The following is a 22052-nucleotide window of genomic DNA, read 5'->3' on the forward strand; positions in this document are numbered from 1 at the left end:
AAAACTTTCTTGGCTTTTCTACACACACTTCCCTTTGCTTCCCAAACCTGCATCTGCTGAGACATGTGACATACAGATCTAGTGAAGAAAATAGTTTTTCAACAATAGTTTCAGATACAGTTTTTGTAAATGTGAAAAATTCCAAGTTTCTATGTACATCCAGTCTTTTGGTACTTCATCTACTATGAAAAAGTATCTGATTTTATTTCACATTCACAGAGATGGCAAGATAAAAATATTACTACCTTAAAAAATTTAAAAAAGAAGGTCAGGAATATACTGAGATTGAAAACAGTTGGTTACATGTGTCCTTTTTGTACAATGATGATAGCAAAAATGTTTATAGATGCATAGAAAGCATTGTAGATGCTTTGTGCTTATTAATTTTTACTGAATTATGCTGTTTAATCCAGGGGCCTAAGAACTGGATTGTTTCTCACCCATTTCAGTGTAAGGTACAGTAAGGGCACTGCTCTGTTCTCTCTCCTAAATACCTGTCTCTGAGAAAAAGGCCTAGTGTGCTGAGGGTAGAGTAATTGCCATTAAAGTTATGCCTTAAAAATGAAAATAAAAATGGGTTCAGGGTTTGAGAGATTTGGATGATCAAAAATGCTGAAAAATAATTTTATCAGGTATTTTTTTGTGAAGACTTTGGTACTTCCTAAGGTTCTCCCTGCATTGTCTTGGCATTTGAATATATTTTAGATTTCATAGTAAATGTAAATCTGGTATTTATTGCTTGTTTCAGATTCACTAAGGATGAAAACTGCTTGTGTAAGTGTTTAAGATTGTGGAACACAGACTACAGAATCTGATACTAATTTCTAAAAGTGAGTCAGGTGCCTAATATTTGAAAAGTTGTAGGCAGTGATATTTTTTAAGATTCACATTGCTTGTTCAACTGCCTTTTTAGCATAGTGGGAATCCCTGCCTTGGCAAAGACTGAAAGGGAATAACTTATTTCTCTTCTCTTGTTGCTGCCAAAGTACATCTTCACATTAATAAAAGAGACAGTTCCTCTTGCTCAGCTAGTAAGAAAAATCTTAAATAATATTTTGGGCCATTTAGAGACTGCCTGTATCTCCCAGCTGCCTTCTTTTTAAGCTATAAATAATTATGAAAGATAATAAATGTCCCTTCTAGCTCAGCTCCACACTCAGAGGTCTCCAGCTTGAGTTCAGTGATGCTGTCAGTGGAAATATTTGACCCGCCAAGAAGCTTGAGCTGAAGTTCAGGTGATGCTGATGCTTGAAATAATGCTGAAGTGGGAACAGACATACACTTCCAGCTGCCAAAACCCTCAGTTTCTATGTTCATGTATAGTTCCAGTGTTATTTGCCATAGGGTCACACTCACTCTGGTACTCTGACTTAGGGAGAAGAGTTACAGATGAACTTCGTCACAGAGGCAGGCTGTTTGTATTCTGTGTTTATTTCTTTCTGACAGCTGTGAAATGTTTCTGGCTTGTTTTTACTTTGCTTCACTTAAGATAAATGCTTAGTCTAATAAGGTAATTTGTGTCATCAATAGAAGTGATGAATGAGACCTCCACCTCTGTGAAACAAGTGAGAATTAGCACTGGTTATTTTATTTCAGAATCCTGGATCCTTTGTCATTTCCTTGCTCTTTTCATTGTACAGATAAAGTCACTGGTCCTCTCTATTTAGATGTCAAGACAGGTCCCACACATTTATCACATGAGGATAACAAAACCATACATTCTGAGAGTGAAGTCATGCCCTCCATGTGAGAGTTTAGTGTGGCATTGGCCAATTTACAGAATTTATATATGGTAAATAAATAATGCTTCCCAGTTATAGGTGACCTTTTCAAATCTTGCCTAAGTATTCCTTCAGCAAAGTAGTTGTATTAATGCTTTCAGGTTTAACCTGTCACATTTCTATTTTGTTGTGCTGTTCTTTTTCATCAGCAGAAGCTGGCTTCTATTTGTACATTTCCTTGAATTGGAATAAATGGGACTTACATTATAAAACCTAATGTCAGACTGACTCCATCTAGAAAGTAACAAATTTTAAAGGTCACATAAAATAGGCCATTCTCAGCTCTTTTTTTCTGAATATGTTTGATTAAAAATAGTTTGCTCTGTTTATTAAATCACTGGTGTTTTCCCTTCAGGGCCGACTAAAGCAGAAGCAGATCTTTGCATTTGTCGTCAGCTTAAGGTCATAAACACAATTGGATTAGATAATGCTGTATACCTTTTCCCACTGCTGAATTATCAATGCTGAATTATTTATCATAAAATTAAGCACACATATCAGGAGCCAGTTGAGTGTAAAATGTTACCCTGAGGGCATAGCCAGGCATTTCAATCAATGCATGTTTACATCTGCTTGTACAGATGTATTTCCAGTGTGCAGTGTGATAACCTGCAACTCTCAAAGAAACTGGTAGAAGTTGAATCAGGCCCATGGTACCCCAAGTGATGTTTATGAGGAATATATTTTGAAGTTGATTAGTCACATATGAAATATATAAAGAAAAAAAGCCATGGTTGCCTTTCATTGTTTAAAGATTGAGAGATGGATGCTCAAAAAGAGGCATTGTGCTCTTCCTTTTATATTATTTTATTTCCAGGGGAGCTTTGTTGCAACTACTATCTTAAAAGTAAACATTCAGCTCAGATAGAAGAAGTCAGATCCTATGGTTTATACTCTCTGTTTAGTTGGTGCTCTGAGGAATAAACCTAATAATTTTGGGCTGACCCAGAGACTGAATCAAAAAAGCCCTTTTCACTTTTATAACTGTTATTTTGCCCTGCAGTCTAGCTTGGAGTTTCACTGCTCTAAGTACAGCTTTCAGCATGCCTTCCAGAGCTGCACACCTGCAGCTCTCCCTTTTCTCCCCACAGTGGCTGTTTAACATTCCAGACTCCACACAGCTCACTTGGTGCAAGTGCCATTTCATATTGCCCAAGACATGTTGCAGTTCTCCATTTGAAGACTGAACTCTAGATAGGTTTGTGATGCTAAGCATCTTTAGTACTTCTGAGAAGTGGAAGAGGTGTCTGCATGAACTCAATGACGTGAGATCTGAATAAATTTTTCTCGAAAATTACGATTTTTTTTCCTTCATTTAATCAGAATTAAATTCTTATGATTTATATAAATTCATTTTTATATAAACTGAACCCAAAAATCAAAGGCAGTGGAATTACCATCCCTGGAAATGCTCAGGAAACGCCGGGATGCGGCACTTCGTGCCATGGCCAAGGCAGTGTTCAATCAAAAGTTAGACTTGCTGGTCTTGGAAGTCTTTTCCATCCTTTTTGTGGTTCTGTTGTTGCATGATTCTGAACTGAACTAAAAATCACAACTGAACAAATATTACACACCAATTATCAGAATGCAGAAGAGATAACCTGTGCGTTCCTCGACAGCTTTTGTGTTCACTTGGTTAAATTATATGTGTGCTATTAATTTACTGTGGCAGCCCTAAAACGCAATTAAGCACATGGGCTGGTAAGACTGCAACAGTTTTTCCATCTCAGGCTCAGAAATCAAAGTTAGCAGGACCAATTTGATGTATACACTCCATTATAAATGTGAGGAAGGAATAGTCTGCTTTCTGCTTCTTATGGGGGAATAAAAAGAGTCATTAATAAAGTGTGAGTGAAAACTGACATAAAATATGTGAAGTCTGACTTCTTCAACAATTTCTGATTCTCTGTGAGCAGTACTGTGCCAAAATACTGGAAAATGTTAATCTGTGGTTCCATTTCAACCATTGTAAGAGGCATTGTCAGTTATTCAGAAAAAAATTTAAGGTTTCCAGGCTATTGATTAAAGCTTGTAAAATTAATAAAGGAAGTAATTATGAGTTCTTAGAAGTGAGTTCACTAAATTTTTTATTAAACATTTTTCAAGTATCTGTAAACTATGAAAAATGGTATTACTATAGCCAAACACAAACAAACGTAGCGAAAACTATGACGTATAATTGAAATGAAGCTGAGTAATAATGAAAAAGGAGAAATATTAATGAAATCTTTCCTATTATATGAAACAAAATATGTGGGTAGAGTTAGTTCTCAGGAGGAGTTTAATTTTTTTCTCATGTGCAGTAATCTTAAGTAATTCTAGTAATTTTTTTTAGAAATGTCCAAAATTTACATTCTTTCTGGTTAAACTGAATATTTTGGTATGAAATTAGGAATCTAAATAAAGTGGCCAAATTTTTGAATGTATTTTGCAGTTGTAATTTCCTCTTATTTTCATGGCATTTTTGCATGGTAAATGTTTAATGATAACTAAGCACTTATATTTAACTACATGAGTGAAGGGCTTGGGAGCTTAACTTTAGTTATGTGCAAATGTTTGAATTACTTTTGTTATAAATAGCATATTTTTAAAATTTTTTTTGAAACAAAGAGATCTGAGCACACATCTGTTCTGCAAAATCAAGTCTTGGTCTTGGATTCCTGGTCTTCTTAACATTTCTTTCTATCCTACTGGAGGGCCAGCTGATGTGCAAACCACCATTTCCACAAATGAATGGCATTTGTTTCCTGTTCTCCAGTTCATCTCTGACAAAACTTCACATATCTTAAGAGTTTTAATGAGGTTTAGCTTTTTAATACAGGACTTGTAATTTGTGATTACCAAAAAAAACTATCAAAATATGGCTTCTTTTACTACTCTTGTTTCATTGTATCAGTTCCTGAATGGAAGAACATTAAACATGCAATATATGACTTCAGTCCACAGGGCATTTTGGCTATTAGTTTAAAAAAATCTGCACATGAGACCCCCAAATGTAAATATGTCAGCACAGTATTATGGGAAAATATTACTGTTTACATTGTTCAGTGTATGCTTGCAATGTTTAATTTCATTTTTTTTCAACCAAACATGCATTTCCATAAGTTCCTTTTCTAAGAAAAAATATCAGATACTATTTGCTGGTGAGTGCAAAGATTTTTTAAAATATTTTTCCAGCACTTGCTTAATATTTTTCTGTTGAAGTTATTTTCTTTAATACAGAGGCATCACAGTTATTAGGAAAGACTACACAAATATTAGACTATATAGGCAAAAGATAAGTGATAAAAGAATGAAATTTGAAGTTTGAAATGCTGATAAAAGGTTACCACATTATACAGTAGAGATATCCTGGATATGTTCAAGCATTGAACACTAAGCTTCACAGAAGCTACTTCTGGAACAAGCAGTTTCAGAAATTATGGAAGTTTGCTGTGTTTTACAAAGACTGTTGGCAGTCATTTCCTTTGATGGATTTAGTTTCATACTGAATTTCCAACCTTTTAGTATTCTTGCAGTATGTGACCATTTCGGCAGAGGCACGCTAATGCAAAGGCTTTGAAGAAAACAGTGACAAGATAAAATAGTCCTTAAAAAGCCCAAACCCAACAGCACAGTGCCTAAGCCCATAGTTGCAGAGGCAGGGTGAGGATTCAGGAGCTTGGGGTATATGAAACTGCTATGCTTTGGACTCTTTCCCTGGGTCTCCGGCAGAAAAGGCTAGTGGGAAACTTGAGGGGAACCTTCTGACACTGTTCACATGATCAGGAATTACCTGCTTTTTGCAGTCGTACCATGTCAACAAATTACTACCTAAATGAGAGCTAGTGTTCCAAACCAGTAGTAATCCATGCTGTTTTCCCAGTTCTTCAAAATAAAATAATTTCAATGCACACATCCACTATTTTGGTTCATAATATCTACTGAAACTGAAGCTATTGAAATAGCTATAACATAAATACATTGCTTAGCAAGAAAAATGTGTAGTAGTAACACTTTACTTCCATCTACAGTACATCCTAAATATCAGCGTTGTCTTCTCAATTTTGACAGCAGTTAGATGGTATTTGGATAGGATTTATGTTACAAGTCCCTATTTCAAATGACGAGTTGGAATTTGGAATAGTCTCTTTAACTCAAAAACATGTTTTGTACATATTGTTAGGGTCTGAGGTATGTTTCTACTATGCAGGTTTTGCATTTTGGGACTCAGAATACAGACTGCCATTTTCAAACAATGACAAACTCCCATGACAGAAAGTTAAAAAACCCACAATGTGCTCTCCATATTTGTACTTGCACTCACTTGCAATGTGGGTACTTCATCTCTGCTTTTAGTTTAGATATGTAAAAGTTAGGACACAAACATTCCCTCTTTTATGTGCAAAATTTAATTTAAAAATAACAATATGTCCACATATTTCTAGCAATCTGATGTTTTCAGTCTTAAATCATCTGGTTTCTATGTCTAGCCACACTATTAAATAGTATTTTGTAGTAACTAGTCCATGAAACACCAATTGGACATTCTTCAGTTTCTTAATGTAATTTCTGCATAGTGATAATTATGCATATTAGGATGTTGTCTTTAGTTGATTGAATTGTGTAAGAGGTATGGAATATGTCTGTATTTATAGATTGGAAGTACATTCTGTCCAGCAAATTTTCCTATGACAAACCTGAAAATGTCTCTGTGTCTTTGAGAATTTTATGTATGATTTATTGTAAGACACTTTCCAGATGCAAATGGTTTGTGTCTTAAGAATGGAGGAATACATTGAAATCCTACTTACTAAATGTGGAATTATCAGCATTTTAGAAAAGTGGTAATGATTAAGAGCAATAATTTACCTTTTTGTCATTTTTCATTGGTGAACTGGTATATGCAAATTGGATTAAAAATATAGAAGTAGAAAACAAAAAAATGTAGCACTTGAATTGTTTCTTCAATCAGATTTTGTGCATTTGAGAAGGTAATAAATGCAAAAGTGAATCTTCTGAAGGGATCATTAAATCTCTCACAAATTTTGAGTATTTAAATACCAAACTCATAGGCAAGTAATGGTATTGCTAGCTTTACCTGGTATTTTTTAATTTGTGAGTCTTTCTTCAATTGAAAGGAGTTGGAGGCTTTAAGAAAACACTTCAGTGGGTGACTTCTATCCAGTATAAGCCTTTTTCAGCAGCTTACATAACACTGGCATGCAGCCAAGAGTCAGGTGTGTCAGTGTGGTTCTCTGCTGAAATTAATGTGCTCAAATTAATGATCCTGCCTTAGAAACCTCAGCTTTTTTAGAAGTTCAGGATGACATTTCTTTTCCTTTAACCTGACTGATTTGCAGAATTAAATGAGTTTCATTTCTGATTTGCAACATGTACATCACCTGTAATTTTTGTCTGCAGATTTTCCACATGACATACGATCTGGCCAGTGCAGTGGTGAGAATCTTTAATCTGATTGGAATGATGCTCCTGCTGTGCCACTGGGATGGCTGTCTACAGTTTTTAGTACCATTACTCCAGGATTTCCCACCAGATTGCTGGGTGTCCCTAAACGGTATGGTTGTAAGTATTGTTCATTTTTCATTGTGCTTTCTAAACATTATTTTTCTAAACAATTAGCTACAGAATTTAGTGTAAAAACACATGCCTAGTAATGTACTGCCCTGCAAGTTATTCAGGTTACTTTCCTATTTTCTTGGCTCACACGCTAATGAACTAAAATTTGTTTTGTAGTATTCATGGTCAATAAAATGATATTGACTTCTTGTCAGCAAATGAGCCAGAAAATACTTTAAGTTTTAAGGTCATTCTAGTTTATTTACCCTTATTCCCTAAAAAATCCCACCAAAATAAGTATGGAAACATTTAGTTCACCACTCCTTTCAGTTTAGGCTGTAGTGTCAGAATGCTACTGAAGGTAGATTATTGACGTAATGTAATGTTATCCTCAGTTTGTAAACTTCTGAGTCATGTAATGATCCATTGTTCCCAACACACAGATCAAGATTTTTACAAGTAAAATAAGATAAATAGACTTAGTTGTGTGATAGTTTTCTGTGTGGGAACAGAATGTTCAAGGACAGAATGTGACTGCGCGTTATTTTTAAGGACGGGTAATGACTTTCTATTTAAAGGACAATGGCTGTGAAAAATACTTTTTTTTTTTTTTAATCAAGACAGATAATGTGGCAGTATATATAACATTTTTAAAGGAAATAACAGTGCAATTGTTGGAATGGGCCTGTAGCCAAAAGAAAAAGCCTCAAGCAGCTCTCTCATTGATAATGTGAAGATATGTGTCTCTCTGGTTTTTGTAATCTTAGGATCCATAAACCATCACCTTTACTGAAGTTGGGCATCTTGCTCAGTGTCACATTTTCCTGCTGTAGAACTGTAACAGTATTTGTTCCTTTAGGAACATGATACTGCACATTAATGTGGGAGCTCCTTGACTAAGACTGTCAGTCAGACAGACAAGTATTTGCAGTCATCAGGCAACATATTTAATGATAACCAGCATGTTTGCTGACACCTCATTGTGCCTGCTTTTCTAAAAAAAATACTGACATATCTTCAAAAATGGGATTGCTACAATAAAAGTAGGTCACCGCAGTGCTGACTGGCACATCTTTCCATTCTGCTGTATTCCGTGTTCTGCTTTCTAACATCTTCCATTCACGTTCACAAAGTGTAAATTTTCTACCAGCTTTTTAAAGATCTGGATGAAAATCATGCTAGTGAATGAAAGGAAGCCTTGGATTACACTTAATTGAAGAATTTAACTTTCAGAAAACACTAAACTATTAAATTCTCTCTGCTCCTTAAGAGCTGCATTCAGTCTTAAGGAAGCTGTACACACTATGCACATGCTCAGACCCTTCTTTCTGCCTACCCACGTTCATGGGTGGTTTTTTTTATGGCAAGAATATTCTCTCTCTACTGTCCATATAATCTTGGAAAGATCCTTTCTGAAAGTTGCAGCATTATTTTTTTTTTTTTTAGCAGGAACTGAATTGTTTATGCTGAGTGAATTTTGGGGAGAAATTGAATATAAAGTTCATAGCATAGGCAGTCTTTCAGGCCAGTGTCAAGAGAAAGAGTGGTGGACTGGTAGCCTGGAATCAGGTGCATATTTAAGACCACTGTTAGGAAAAATGTCTAGACTTCTAGACATGTCACAGTGTTACAAGACATTTGCTAGTTGTTTTCCAGGCTCTGAGAGTGAATTTTTTAATACTAAAAAAAGACAGTGAGACAATGAAGCTGTCATGGAATATCAGTCCTCTAAAATGATAGAGGAAACAGAAGGGGTATGATAATGATGATGATGATGGTTATCTGCTTTTCTCGTGCATTCAGGGTCTAACTGAAAGGTGACTTCTGGAGTTTGAAAGGGTTTCACGTTCCTAACACAGCAAGAGCTTTGGCAAGAGGGAAACCTTACTCTCCTGGTATACTGTAGCACATAACAATTTAATCTACTCTGAATTTTAACTTTTGTTACTGAAATGACTGCACCTGGTACTGGGGTTTGGATGCAAAGTAAAATTTGAAACTTATTAATTGTGATCACTGGCTTGAAGACTTATTCAAGCCAATATGTGCTCAGCCAGAAAAAGTCAGTTTTTCCAAATGTAAGTCAGTGGCAAGTCAAAGCTTTTTCAGATAATCTGTTTATAAAGGAAGTAAAGAAGTCAGAAGGATGACATGGTATCTCCTTGATTAACAGAGCCCAGCCTTCTCTTCCAGTCCATAGTTCCATTCTGCTTTGCATATTAGTTGCTTCAGGTTGCAGAGTGCAAGCACTTTTAAAAGCCTTGTCCTGAAAGCTGTTTCATCCGCCTGAACTGATACACAAAAGTATCCAAATACCTCAGGTATGCTCATGGTTTTAATTTAAAAGTAGTGTAAAGGAAAATAATTTAGATTAAATTTAATGTCACAGAGGAATAGGAAAATTAACCCAGGTTGCAGGTTGCTTTCTACCTCTTTGAACAATGTGACAGAATGCAATTAAAATGAAACAAATTAGTTGAATTTTTGTCTTTGAAAGGTTAATGGAAACCTCTTAGTGCAACACGAAGGAGGCTGTAAAATAGAAAGCCCTCTCTGTAAAAGATCACCACTGGTTAACACTGTACCAACCTACAGCCTAAGCAGTTCAACAAAATTGTTCAGATCCCTTTGATATACTCTCTGCCATGATAATAATTATGAGTCTGTACTATATCAGTACTCTCAGCTTGAACCTCTTGGCAGTTCCTAACATTGGCCCTCATTTTGCAATGAAATGACTGCCAGAGTTGACATCTTCCAGAATATTGGTGTACTGGTCAGTAAAAATAAGAAGACTGGTTAATATAATATGAACGTAAGTAGCAGCTGTTTTGCCTTCTCCCTCCCCTCTTCCCTCCCCCACCCCCCCCACTTTTAGTCACATTCCTGCCCATCCATTACAGAAAAAATAAGAGTCAATTATTTATAGGAGGGAATATTGCTCTTTGATTCCGTGTTAGGTTTTTTCAACACTAGGATTTTTTAATTCCTAAAGAAGGTCTTTTCTGAAGAAGTTTCACAGACTTTCTTAATGATGCTGCCTAATTTCTTCTTGGCTCAGAAAGCCTATTATCTGCATCTCCCTGTGTGATTTATCCTCAGCTTTCTGATCTGCATTGCTTTAGACTAGTGTACTTCCATAATGACTCATAGACTAAACATTTTTGTCATGCCTCAGAGTTTGAGCCAGGAACTCCTTAGAAAATTAAGAGTAGATAAACTTGCAGATAAAACTAGGTACACACAAAACCAGAAAAGCACAGTGGTCCTCTGCTATAGTTGATCTATGCAAACCAAGATTCTGCATTCAGTTTCAGGTACAGTAATTGCAAAACCAATGTGTGGGTTCCAGCTGATGAACTCACCTAATCATATCTTACAAGGGTAGGGTTTCTAGGCAAGTGCAGATGAGAGATGACACTTTTGCCACTGATGCCATCTGGCTATCTAAACATCACAGCCTGTGATAAAGCATACCTTGCAGCAGATGATTACTAGCAGTACCTGAAACTTCCCAACCAATATTTTCCTGTCGGTATTTGCAATAATTAGTTGTATGGTTAGGAAAACATTTGGTCCCTTAAGCAAGGTATTTACCTGGGCTTTACAGATTTTTTAATTTATAATGTTCCCTTTGTGAGATACAAGTGTAGTGGGGAGGTATAGAATTTAACTTGAATGGTGAGTTTTTTAAAAGCCAAAAGAGATTGTAATGCTTTTGGAAAGTCCTTACTTTTCTGGCATTTCCCCTGATAGTCAGCCAATGTTTGCTCAGCAGGAGCCCTTCAGGTACTCTGATTTATTTTATTTTGTCTTTTCCTTTCTGTCCTTGCAGTTGGATTGTTTGGAGCTCTTGGGGTGTTCTAGGACGGATTTAGTAACCTGGGATTTTGCATTGTATTGACACCCGTTTGTGTCTCATAATTTCCTCAGGAGCAAAAGAAATCAGACCTTCATCTCTGATGGCATCAGCATTGCTAGTAAAAGAACTTGGGAATTTCTGCCGTAGAATCTGGAAGTCTCTCTCACTATAAAATGAATCACGTAAATTAATATTTGATAGGAAATTCAGAAAGGCAGGAGATGGTTAGGATTTATAATGCCCTAAGAACTATGCTAACATATATGTAATATATAAAAAAGCTATTTAATATACCACCCAAAACTATAATTTTAATTCTCAACATTTCTTACTAATGGACACCATTTTCAGTTACACAATATTAAATTCTTTTTTCAGTAGTGTCTCTGCTTTACTTAGTGGAGCTCAAGGATTTCAGCATAGTCGTTTTGATGTGTTATTCTTCATTGGGTTTTGTATTTTTTGATAATGCTTCAGCATAGCACCTTCTTCCCTACAGATGGCAATTAGGGAAGCTAATATTCTTATGAGATTTTTCTGCATTTGATCATTATGTGATAGCTATAATTTAGAGCTTCACAAATGTTTCTGAGTAAATTTTTATTATTATAAAATATTATAGATCCACATTTAAAGCATTAGATTCCTCTGATTTCATTTGCAATACTGAGCAATAAATGCTTATGTAAATCAAATCCCACAGTTCTATAATGGATGCTTAAAAAGTATGGACCAAATGGGAAACATCTGATTCCTAGAGGCATTGAAGATCTGATGAGTTTTACTACTATTCTAATGTATTTTGTACTCATATATTTATATTAATGTGTGTCTATTTAGTTAGTGCAGTGCTTCTTGGAACACATAAAAGTGTGAAATTACGAATCAGAGTGGGACCGGGATCAAAATTAGTGGATTTGCTCAAGTCAGATACTCTTTACAACACAATTTGGAAATCCGGTAATATTGGAAACAACAATATGCAACTGACATTCTTAGGACTAAGGCACACATATTTTTAAATCTACAGTAGGTAATTATATTGCTTCTATTATGTGCACCTATTCAGAATTCAGCTGCTGGTCTTTCCTGCCCTCAGCACTGACCTAGTCACTGGGGTCGGTCTGCTTCTTCCTGCATTAAGATGATGAAGTAATGACCTGTTTCACTGGTCTGGCATGAAGTGATAGGCCTAAAAATATATTAGCTGAGGAAAATATATTAATTTGTGTGATTTTACTGCAGAGGAAAATTTTGTGGATGTGCAGTGCTAAATGACAAGGTAGGTTTTTTGCAGACTGAGGACATGCATTAACTGCGATACCAAAATTTTATGCCAAGATAGTGGGGACTAGAGAAATAGGGTATCTGAGGACACTGTTGATTTAATTCAGTGTGTCATGATCAATGAAGAGAAAAACAAATCAGGCTCTCATTTTTACCACAATTGCTGAGGATCTAGGAAGCCCACATATATTTTGACTTACACTTTCTTCTGTTCTCTGACAGGTTGGCAGGTAGTCTGCTTTTGCAGGCCTAGAATGGGAAATAGTAATAATTTTAATAATTTTTCGTTCCCAGCTCCTTGTTTCCTTCCAACCTATTTGGTGTAATATTCCATACATTTTTTGATTTTGTATTTTTGACAAGAGATTTATGATGTGCTTAGGTAAAAACAGTTATTAGATTTCCTCAGCCTTACAGTTATTGGAATTTCTTTTTTTTCCCCCTATATTATTTATGCCATTAATGTCTTCTCAGATTAAAAAAAAATACTTTATTGTCCTAACACCATAAGCTAATTCAGATGTAGAACCTTAAGAACTGAAAAATAAAAGTGCAAAATCAATTACAGAGAGATTTAAAACTTGCAGAAAGTTTAACAATAGAGAATATACTTCAATATCTCAATTGTAACTGCCTCAAAAGGGAAAACAGTCATATAGAGAAGGTATTCCCAGTTGCAATCACTCAACTCCACCAACTCTGAAAATTGTTTAGGGTTGCAAAATTGTCATAAGCCCTGCCACCTTACTGGTGGCACTCACTGTCTAAAACTAATGTTGTAGTATTGATGTAATTATTCAATGCTGCTGGTGATAGTTATTCCAGTAGATATTGGTACTCAATGCAACCAAGAGGGAGGATCTAAATTAGGACACGTGTTTGTAAGTGTTGATTGAAGAAGTATGTTGCTGATGTGATCATAAGTGCTACAGAGGATGATTTCTGTAATGAGCTAGTTGGCTGCCTCGCATGGTTCTGTTTCTTTCTGATCAAAAGCTGCTCTTCCCTATATGGGATGAGAATAATGGAACAATTATTTAGAGGGAGCATACAAAAGCAAGTTGATAGACTTAAAAGACACCAACTTATTTCCATGTTTTTTCTGTGTTTTCAAAAGATCTAGTGGAAATATGTCAAGGAGCAGATGCACGGAAGAACTTGCTTATTTGTCATCAAAATTTAGTTTCCATGTTTCTCCCTCAAGAATCAGCACAACTCATAAATGCTTATGCTGCAGTATATTGTGAAGGGATTTCTGGTATCTGTAATCTACAAAATATTTTATGTAAGCCTTACACTGGAAAGAATAGAAGAAATTGCATATAATATCATAAAGCCTAGCGTTGTATTTGATAGACATTCAAGGGAAAAATAACAGAACTTCATAAAGTGTGCCTTAAGACATTTTTTAGTCAAAAAAAATGTGAACTAAAGTAAAAACATAAATTGGACCTGTCATGTTTTAAGACCTTGCTTCCTACATTTGCCCTGGAGTAAATGTTCAAGAGGTGTTATAAGCACCATTTGGCCAAAAGCAGATTCTGTGTTGTAGAAGAGAGTGTTCCCTTTGTTCTGGGGGCAGCTGGATCAAGTCTGCTTTGCTCTGGAAATTTAAAATGTTTATCTGCATGTAGTGGTACTCTGGATTGAACTGGAATATAAATGTGAAAAATTTACTTTGAAGTAGCTCTCCATGGGTGGCATTTTCTCTTGTGATTCGACTATCCAAAAACTGAACTCTTGTAATATTTATGCTAGACCAGGTTTCCCAGAATAAACCCAGTGTAGATATATTCAGATGAATACCATTCATATACAGCTGTTTTTCAGCAAATTTTGCCCTTTTTCATTGCAAACCTTCGTTAAAATGCACAGCCTAATTCTTGATCTGTATGATTTAAGACTGCACAAAAATGTGGTTTGCACAAGATACATCTTTTTGTCAAGGGGTCTTTATCACAATCAGATTTCCTCAAGAGCACTGATTTTACTGCTTTTACCTGATGGGTTTTGCCGTATCAAATTTGAATTTTCTATGGCTATTCAACATCTGACTCATTCTAATATTTAAAGTGCATCTGGAGAGAAGTCTCTACTGGGATGCAATTAGACATGAAAAAAAAGCCATCTGAAATTGCACATTTAGAATGCTTACATTTCACATTAGAAAAAAATCAAAGCAAGATAATTTGTTCTGGTTCATGTAATTCTAAACCAAGTCACTCTGATACATGAGAAACTTGAGATACAGGTCTCTGTTTACCAGACCTATGCCAGTAGTCTGTAGGATCTGTAATCTGGATTCCCAGAATCTCTGATGAAGAAAAGAGGGGTTTATAATATTTCTTTTTACAATCTGTTAATTTATTAACTTCTCTCTCCATGGAAAATTTAGTATTTCATATTTTCACTTTAATTTGAATTTTAATGAAGCTAAAATCTTCCCTGTAAAACTGAAAGTCTCAATTTGTATTCACATCAGGTTACCAAAACATGAGAAAAGCAGGAAATATATGGCATTATGTTTTCTTCCGTTTGTTTCAACCTACTAATTTTCCTTCATGTCTGAAATGGTTTTGCCCATACTATTTATACATATAAGCCAAGGATGCACACATTTGTATACATTTGGGTGTAGGCTGCATGTATTTTTCCCCATTTAAAAATATAGGATAATTTTCTTTAAGATTGCTCTCATCCATCTGCTTTCCTGCTCTTCCTGATTTCTGCACATATACTCATTTGGGCAAACTCAACCTGAACTAATTCAAATAGAAGCCTAAACCTTTCAGAAATTTGAATCTAATAGAGATGGCGGAAATGATTTTGTATAGGAGAATCTTTATATACTCTGAAATATGCGGACTCTTATTTAATGCTGTTGCTAATGAGTAAATTTTTAATGTCTTCTAGATGTGTGTACAGATGTTGACATATTAATTGTAAGAGCAATACTTTTAATATCAATAGCTTAAACTACTGAATGCCCTTTAAATATATTTTGCTTTCTTTCTGCTATCTGGATTTTCATATTTGTTCGTTTATGCTTTAGGAGATATTACTGACAACATAAAGAAAAGAACCAAGCCCTATGGTGAGACTTTCCATGGCCATATGCCATGTTTAATAATTTGCACTGTGGTTTTTTCCCTCATGTGAGGGAAAAAAGAAATATTATCAGTAAAAAATTATTAGTGTTTCTCAAAAAAACCTGATATAAATAATGTACTAATCTATCTAATTTAGCTGCAAAAGTAAAACCATTTCCCCCCAAATTTCAAAAAAAATTATTGACATTACCTTAATTTTTTTCTCGTTGTTTTAAATTGCTGCTGTTTATTACAAAATGTTCATGACAGTCTCCTGTGAAGTGGATTGGATCAGAAAGATATATACACTATGAGGCCCTGTTTAATGACACAATATTCCCTGTATTTTGGGGTACTGCTAACATGAGAGGGTTGCTTTGAAACAATCTCTTTGAAAGCCAGCAGTTGGCATTTGAATGTGATAAGAAAATAATGCCCATACTCTTTGCAAATTACTCATATTCCCTTTCTAATCCATCACATTCATCATTTTAGTCACTGTTTGATCTTTTGTATTTGGAATGCAATGAAGTTAGCTTGCAATTGAGGGTAGCCTAGCACTTTGACAATAGTACATATAATCAAAACAGGATTATCTACATTGGTATAGATAGTGAGGGAATTAACATGACTGGTTTTGAACAGCTGTCTACTTAGTAATGATGTTTTCAAGTGGAGTGCACTCAGACTGCTAGTTTAGTTTTACAGAGAGTAATTGGGTGCTGCTCAGGAATAAAAGCAGTGTACCACTCATTTGTCACTCTTTGCAGCAATATGTAATATTCCTCTGCTTATCTCTAATAGTGAAAGGCTTAAAATTTTTCTCTTAGATACAGCTAGAAAGGTTATGGCAAACCTAAACTCAGCTAAATGTTGCTAGAATGACGTTGACAGAAGACTATTTGAGGGAGTTTCCTGTCTAATTTAATAGCTTTCTCCAGGTGTTTGGAAATGAAGTTTATCATCCTTGATAAAAACGTTTCCTGGAAGCAAAATAAAACTAAGATTTGTGTGATAAGAAAATGGAAGAGTGCACCCTGGAAATGTACACTCAAGAGCATTGGGTGTCATGCTACATTTCCAGTAAGTAAGGACAGATTTAACCCTGGAATTTTTTTGACCTATGCAGATGTCTCTATATGAGTTCTCATAACCCATGTCATTCACCTAAATGCTGCCTGTCCTGTAGCACCATCTCTCTATATGAAACACAGATGCAGTACAGAATATTTAAATGTGCTTTTACCTTCTTGTTACTCTAACTCTGATTGTCATGGCTTTAGTCTTGCAGCATCCTGCTGCTACATGCACTTCCATGCATATAAAAGTTGAGATAAATTAATTCATTTCTGAGTTGCATGAATAAGCAAGGATGAGGTTCCCTTCTGTTTTTGTCATCTGTATCTTGACAAATAAGCTGTTTATGGAAGTATAAATGCCGAGAGGAAGTGCCTTTAGACTTAATGGTGTATTGCTCCTAAGTAAACATGTTTTGCAGATCAATAAAATATACTAAACCTAAGCCACTCTTGTTGAATTTTTGTGAAGGAAACCCTCCCACACACACAGAGTGGCATGGGGAAGAGAAAGAAGGAATTTGACATTTTAAACAGAAATAGAACATCTGAGGTAGAAGTTTGTTTTTTTCTAAGCATGAGCCAGTGCACTCAACCATTGCAACATGATTTGAGGAAACATAAAGTTGGCATGTGTACAGATAAATAAAAGATGAAGGGTTTCTAGGCATTAACAAAGCTTGTTGTTTTTACTCTTTTTGCTTTTAAAATCTTTCAGACTTGGTATAAAGTGCTTACTGCTCACACATAGAGCAAATACACAGACGTCTGCCCAGAGACCATCTAGAAAATACTCTTAAAAATTTTGTCAATAATAAGGTTAAAGACAAAAAAATGCCATTTAAATTTATAGCAGTGACACTGAATGCAAAATATGAATTAGAAATTAAATATGCATGATATCAATTAAAAACACACCCAAATGCATATAATGTATGCAATATAATGTGTGTTTCCAATCAATAATGACTCTCAATTTTATTTTAAAAGGCAGTAAAAAAAGCATGGTATTTTGCTGTTTTGAAGAATGAAAGCTGCCTTGATGTATATCCTCTGATGACCTTCCTTTCACTGAGTGACCTTGTTCCTTTTCACAGTTTTGACTGTAAAGGTTGGATTTGAAAAATACTTTGGTATATTTTATTTTTTTTTAGCACAAATTTTGGGATTTAGAGGTAAACTTCAGAAGGAAGAAATAGCCATATAATCTGAAATTAGATTCAAGACCATTTTAAACCTAATTTAAATGAAATGGAAACTTCACTCTGTAATGTTTACAAGGGAGTTTTTAAACTGTTTTACCTGTAACTCAGCTTAAACTTGTGTGAACTATGTGCTTGGAGGATGCAAATCGTGGTTGTGATAGAAACAAATTATTGTTGTTTGTCAAAGTTCAGAATGAGTGCCATATACATGTGGAGTGCCATGATTTGCTAGATTTATTAAAAGATTCAAACATTGCTGGGGTATTGATTTCAAGACAAGCTTAACTGGCCCTGTCTGAAGTGAGCAGTTCTATTACTTTGTTTTGACAAACTAACTAAAAAAAAAACTTTAGAAAAGGCTATTCTTTTTATTCTGCTTAAAATTAAGTAGATATGCTGTGGATTATCAAATTTTTAAAAACAGTCTTGAAATGTAGCAAGGTACTGAGTTCACATGAAGGTTGTAGCTAAAAAAGGTTTCCAACCATTTGCATGTTAGATAATGCAATTTTGGGGTAAAAATATGCTATTTTCCTTAGAATCTGAGTCCTTTCGGATGCTTCCAGTTTAACATCCTTCCCAACCTTTTACAAGCAAAGTAAATGTCATATTTTCAATAAAAGGATATACAAATATGTGCCCTGAATCCGAGAACTCTTTCTCTCACTGTGTGCTCTCTGCTGTATGACTTTATCCATATAAGTAAATAATTACGATGTTTGCATTCTAAGCATTCCTCTGTTCTCATTTGGAATCTTTTTTTGTCTCTCACCTGCTCCTATCTGTGGTTTATGATACCAACTCACTGCATATGCTTACATTAAATCTGGTGTGCTGGAACAGAATTCACTGAGTCAAATCTGCAGCACCTCTTACAGAGCCCCTCTGACTTTTGTCAGACTTGCAAGGGCAAACTCATGTCCTGAACTGACTGCAAAGTTCAGTTCCAAGAGAAAAAAAACAGATCATAAAACAAAGCCAGAGCTTGAGAGAAGAGGCTGTTCTAGGGAATTTTATTTTCTCCACTGGATTTGAGCTAGGAAGAAATGGGGTGTCAAGTCTATCCATGAAAACAGAGGTATGCCCAGTAGGGAAGCTCAGGAAGATAATGGATGCAGCTTTAGCTGAATAGGATCCTGGGCAGCTTTTGGAAAGAGAAATTCTCCCCCAGAGGTGATAAAGAACACCTGCATTAACATTCTACTCTGAATCACCATCTGCAGAAGTCTGATTTTTACTGACTGTGTAGGGAGCCTAGGGAGACCTGCCAACTCACTTAGCTATCAAAGGGAAGTACCTGAAGTCTGAAGTGAAATTTTGGGATGCCTTTCTCTCTTAGTGCTGGTTCTCACAAACAAAACTCAGGACAAATGGGGCTGCTGGTCATTGCAGACATCCATGTGTAAAAAATAAAAAATTGCAATGCACTTTTACTCTTCTTTTTCACTGTCCATTGATGAGGATTGTGGTGTTCCTGCTGTGCCTCTCTTCCTCAAGCATCAGTGCTAGACATTCCATGTCTGGCCTCTCCCCAGGGTTTGTCCTCTGGCCTGGGCCATCTGCCTCAGCCTTACCCATTTCTGTCAGAGCATTTTATCCTCAGTATCTTCACTGAAGAACATGGGTTCCTGTGAACTACTCACCCACTTCCTGTGAACTACTAAACTGGATGTTTTAGTTCCTCTGTAGAATAATTTTTCAGCTCTTCCTGTAATCAAAGTGTGTAGTTTAACTCTTAATTGCAGCAAGAGACTTTCTTACTTTTTCTGTTGTAGCTATGAAAGTATCCCATGGGCTTTCCAAGCATTTCTAAATAGTCATATGGCATTACTGTTGCTCTGTGGATAAAACAATTGTTTCATAAATACTTGCTGTGGAGCTGTGAGATGACAAGTTGACTAAAGAAAAGTTAAATCTTCCACTAAACCATAAACATAAACAGATTTCTTAAAGCCCCATTTAACCAGGCCTTGATCACTTCAAGAGGTAGGGGACATCCACAACTTCTCTGGGCAACCTTTTCCAGTGTCTCACCATCCTCACAGTAAAGAATTTCTTTATATATGTAATATCTAATGTCAAACTACTGTCGTTCAGTTTAAACCCATTTCTCATTGTCTTATTGCTACACACTTGGAAAAAGTTGCTCTCCTTCTTTTTCATAAGCCCTCTCTTGGTACTGATAGGCTGCTAGAAGGTCTTCCCGGAGCTGCTTCAGGCTGAACGATCCCAGCTATTTCAGCCCATTTTTATGAGGTGTCTCATGCCTTTGATCATCTTTGTGGCCTCCTCTGGGCTTGCAGGTAGAAAGCTAGACAGAGAAACAAGAGTAATATGAAGACAAATTGAATGTGTCACAGTTAATGGTTGAGCTATTGGGAGTTCATTCAGGTGGGACCAGCAGAGTGTCTTCTTGCAGTTTCCCTGTTCCCTTTCCAAGGATGGCAAGGGAAGATGCCCAGGAAAGATTAAACTACAAGTATGGGGTGATGTTTCCTTCAATTTTCAGAAACTGGTCTCTGAGGGACTGAGCTGGTATCTAGGTGTTTAACAACTATCACTATGTGTTTCTTCTAGTAGTCTGCCCAATCATTTTTTGACTGTATGTTCGTACATGTCCAGAAGCACAGGCATGGTGTCACAGGATCATGACTGACATGCTGTCTGTCACATGCTGTCAGTGTCAGGCTGACCTTGATGGCTCTGCTTGACGCTGCACCTGCACTGGGGTGACAGTACCTGAGAAAGTCCAGAGTGACCAAGTAGGCATGGACTGATGGCTGTACAAGGGTTTCCCTGTCTTTACAGCTGGAACTGGACCTGTGTGCTCCACACCTCTTGGGTGAATGCTACAGGGACACTCAAGTGCTTTGTTAACTGCCTCAAGGATGATAAAAGATGGGCATGTTCTCCTTCCTTCTTTCCTTCCTTCCTTCCCCTTAGAGTACAAAGTTCATACTCCCAAGGTCATGATATTCTTCTGTTATTTAGATTAACCTCCCCCTGCTAGAGGAGGGAAATTAAATTTCTGTGAGTCACTAAATCTGGGTTTTTTTTGTTTGTTTGTTTTTTTAAATGCCTAGGCATCATTTTGTGGGTGGCATTTAGGCTGCTAAATAATTTTTCTTTATATTATATTACCTTGAAAGTCTTGCCGACTCTAGTAAGCACCTGCAGTTTTAAGGCATCTGAGTTTAAGAAAAGGTCATCAGGAAACTCAGATGTGTTCTCAGAAAAAAAGCCTCTGACCTAGATTCAGCCCACTTGCTTTGACACTGAGGTTTGTTCCTTTCATGGAGCCAAAATAGGTTTTCAGCTGCAGAACTATTTTGCTTCCTGCTGTCACTGCCTAATAAAATAATGCACAGCTTTTTGTAGGACGTAGTATTTGATGAAGGATTGTGATTTACCAAAAATGCAGATTAGCCTCTTGAGAGCTCAGATATTTAGTAAGGTAATTTTCTGAAGAACTGCAAACTAACCAGATGCAACCTAGAATCTTAAAGGCATCAGGTTAGGAAATTTATTGAAGAATTGACAAGAAAAGTATCAGCTATGAGAAAAAAATGCTTAAAACCAGCACTGATCCTCTGTCTTAAAAAATAAATTACTTAAATAAAACATGGTTAAAATTATATCCTGAGATTAACAGACTAATATTCAACGATATTTGAATTAGCCTATATGGTACCAAGCACCACTTTACTTGAGAAAATCCCAGTCCCACCCTTATGCTGATTCTCTGTGTCAAAGTAGCATTGGTTCACCTTGATTCATTTTTAAGCAGATTAAAACATTTTCAGACTCTTTGTGAGTAGATCATATTAGACCATTTTAATCTACTGTAATCCACTATTTTTATTTTTTTCCCCAAAGGACACATTCTTAAAAATATTTTCCACGGCAATGTATTTAACTAGAGTATGCCTATATATAGAACAAAGAGGAAAGTGTATCTTTGAAAATGTTAGAACGTCTTGAAATACTCTTAGTGAGAAACCATTGGGATACTATTATTTTGTGCATATCTGTCTATGCACTTTCCAAATTATGTATCAAGTTTGCCTAGATATTTCCTGATAGCTATTTCTGCCACTTGTAAGGTTTGTTGTTTCCTGCCTTTTTTAATGTAGCTTCAAAATCCCTTTGATTCAAAGAGAATGGTGACAGCACTCAGAAAGCTCAGCGTCCAC

At 35.9% G+C, this 22052-nt stretch overlaps 1 protein-coding gene across 1 annotated transcript in view; it reads left to right on the top strand.

Annotated features, from left to right (window-relative positions):
* HCN1 (hyperpolarization activated cyclic nucleotide gated potassium channel 1) overlaps positions 1-22052 on the top strand; it is a 192466-nt gene that overhangs the window by 95254 nt on the left and 75160 nt on the right. The window contains exon 3 of the mRNA XM_058826315.1: positions 7185-7346. Coding sequence (XP_058682298.1) covers positions 7185-7346 — 162 coding nt within the window. The remainder of the gene's footprint in view (positions 1-7184; positions 7347-22052) is intronic.

Source organism: Poecile atricapillus, chromosome Z (genome assembly GCF_030490865.1).
Source record: "Poecile atricapillus isolate bPoeAtr1 chromosome Z, bPoeAtr1.hap1, whole genome shotgun sequence".
Lineage (NCBI taxonomy): Eukaryota > Metazoa > Chordata > Aves > Passeriformes > Paridae > Poecile > Poecile atricapillus.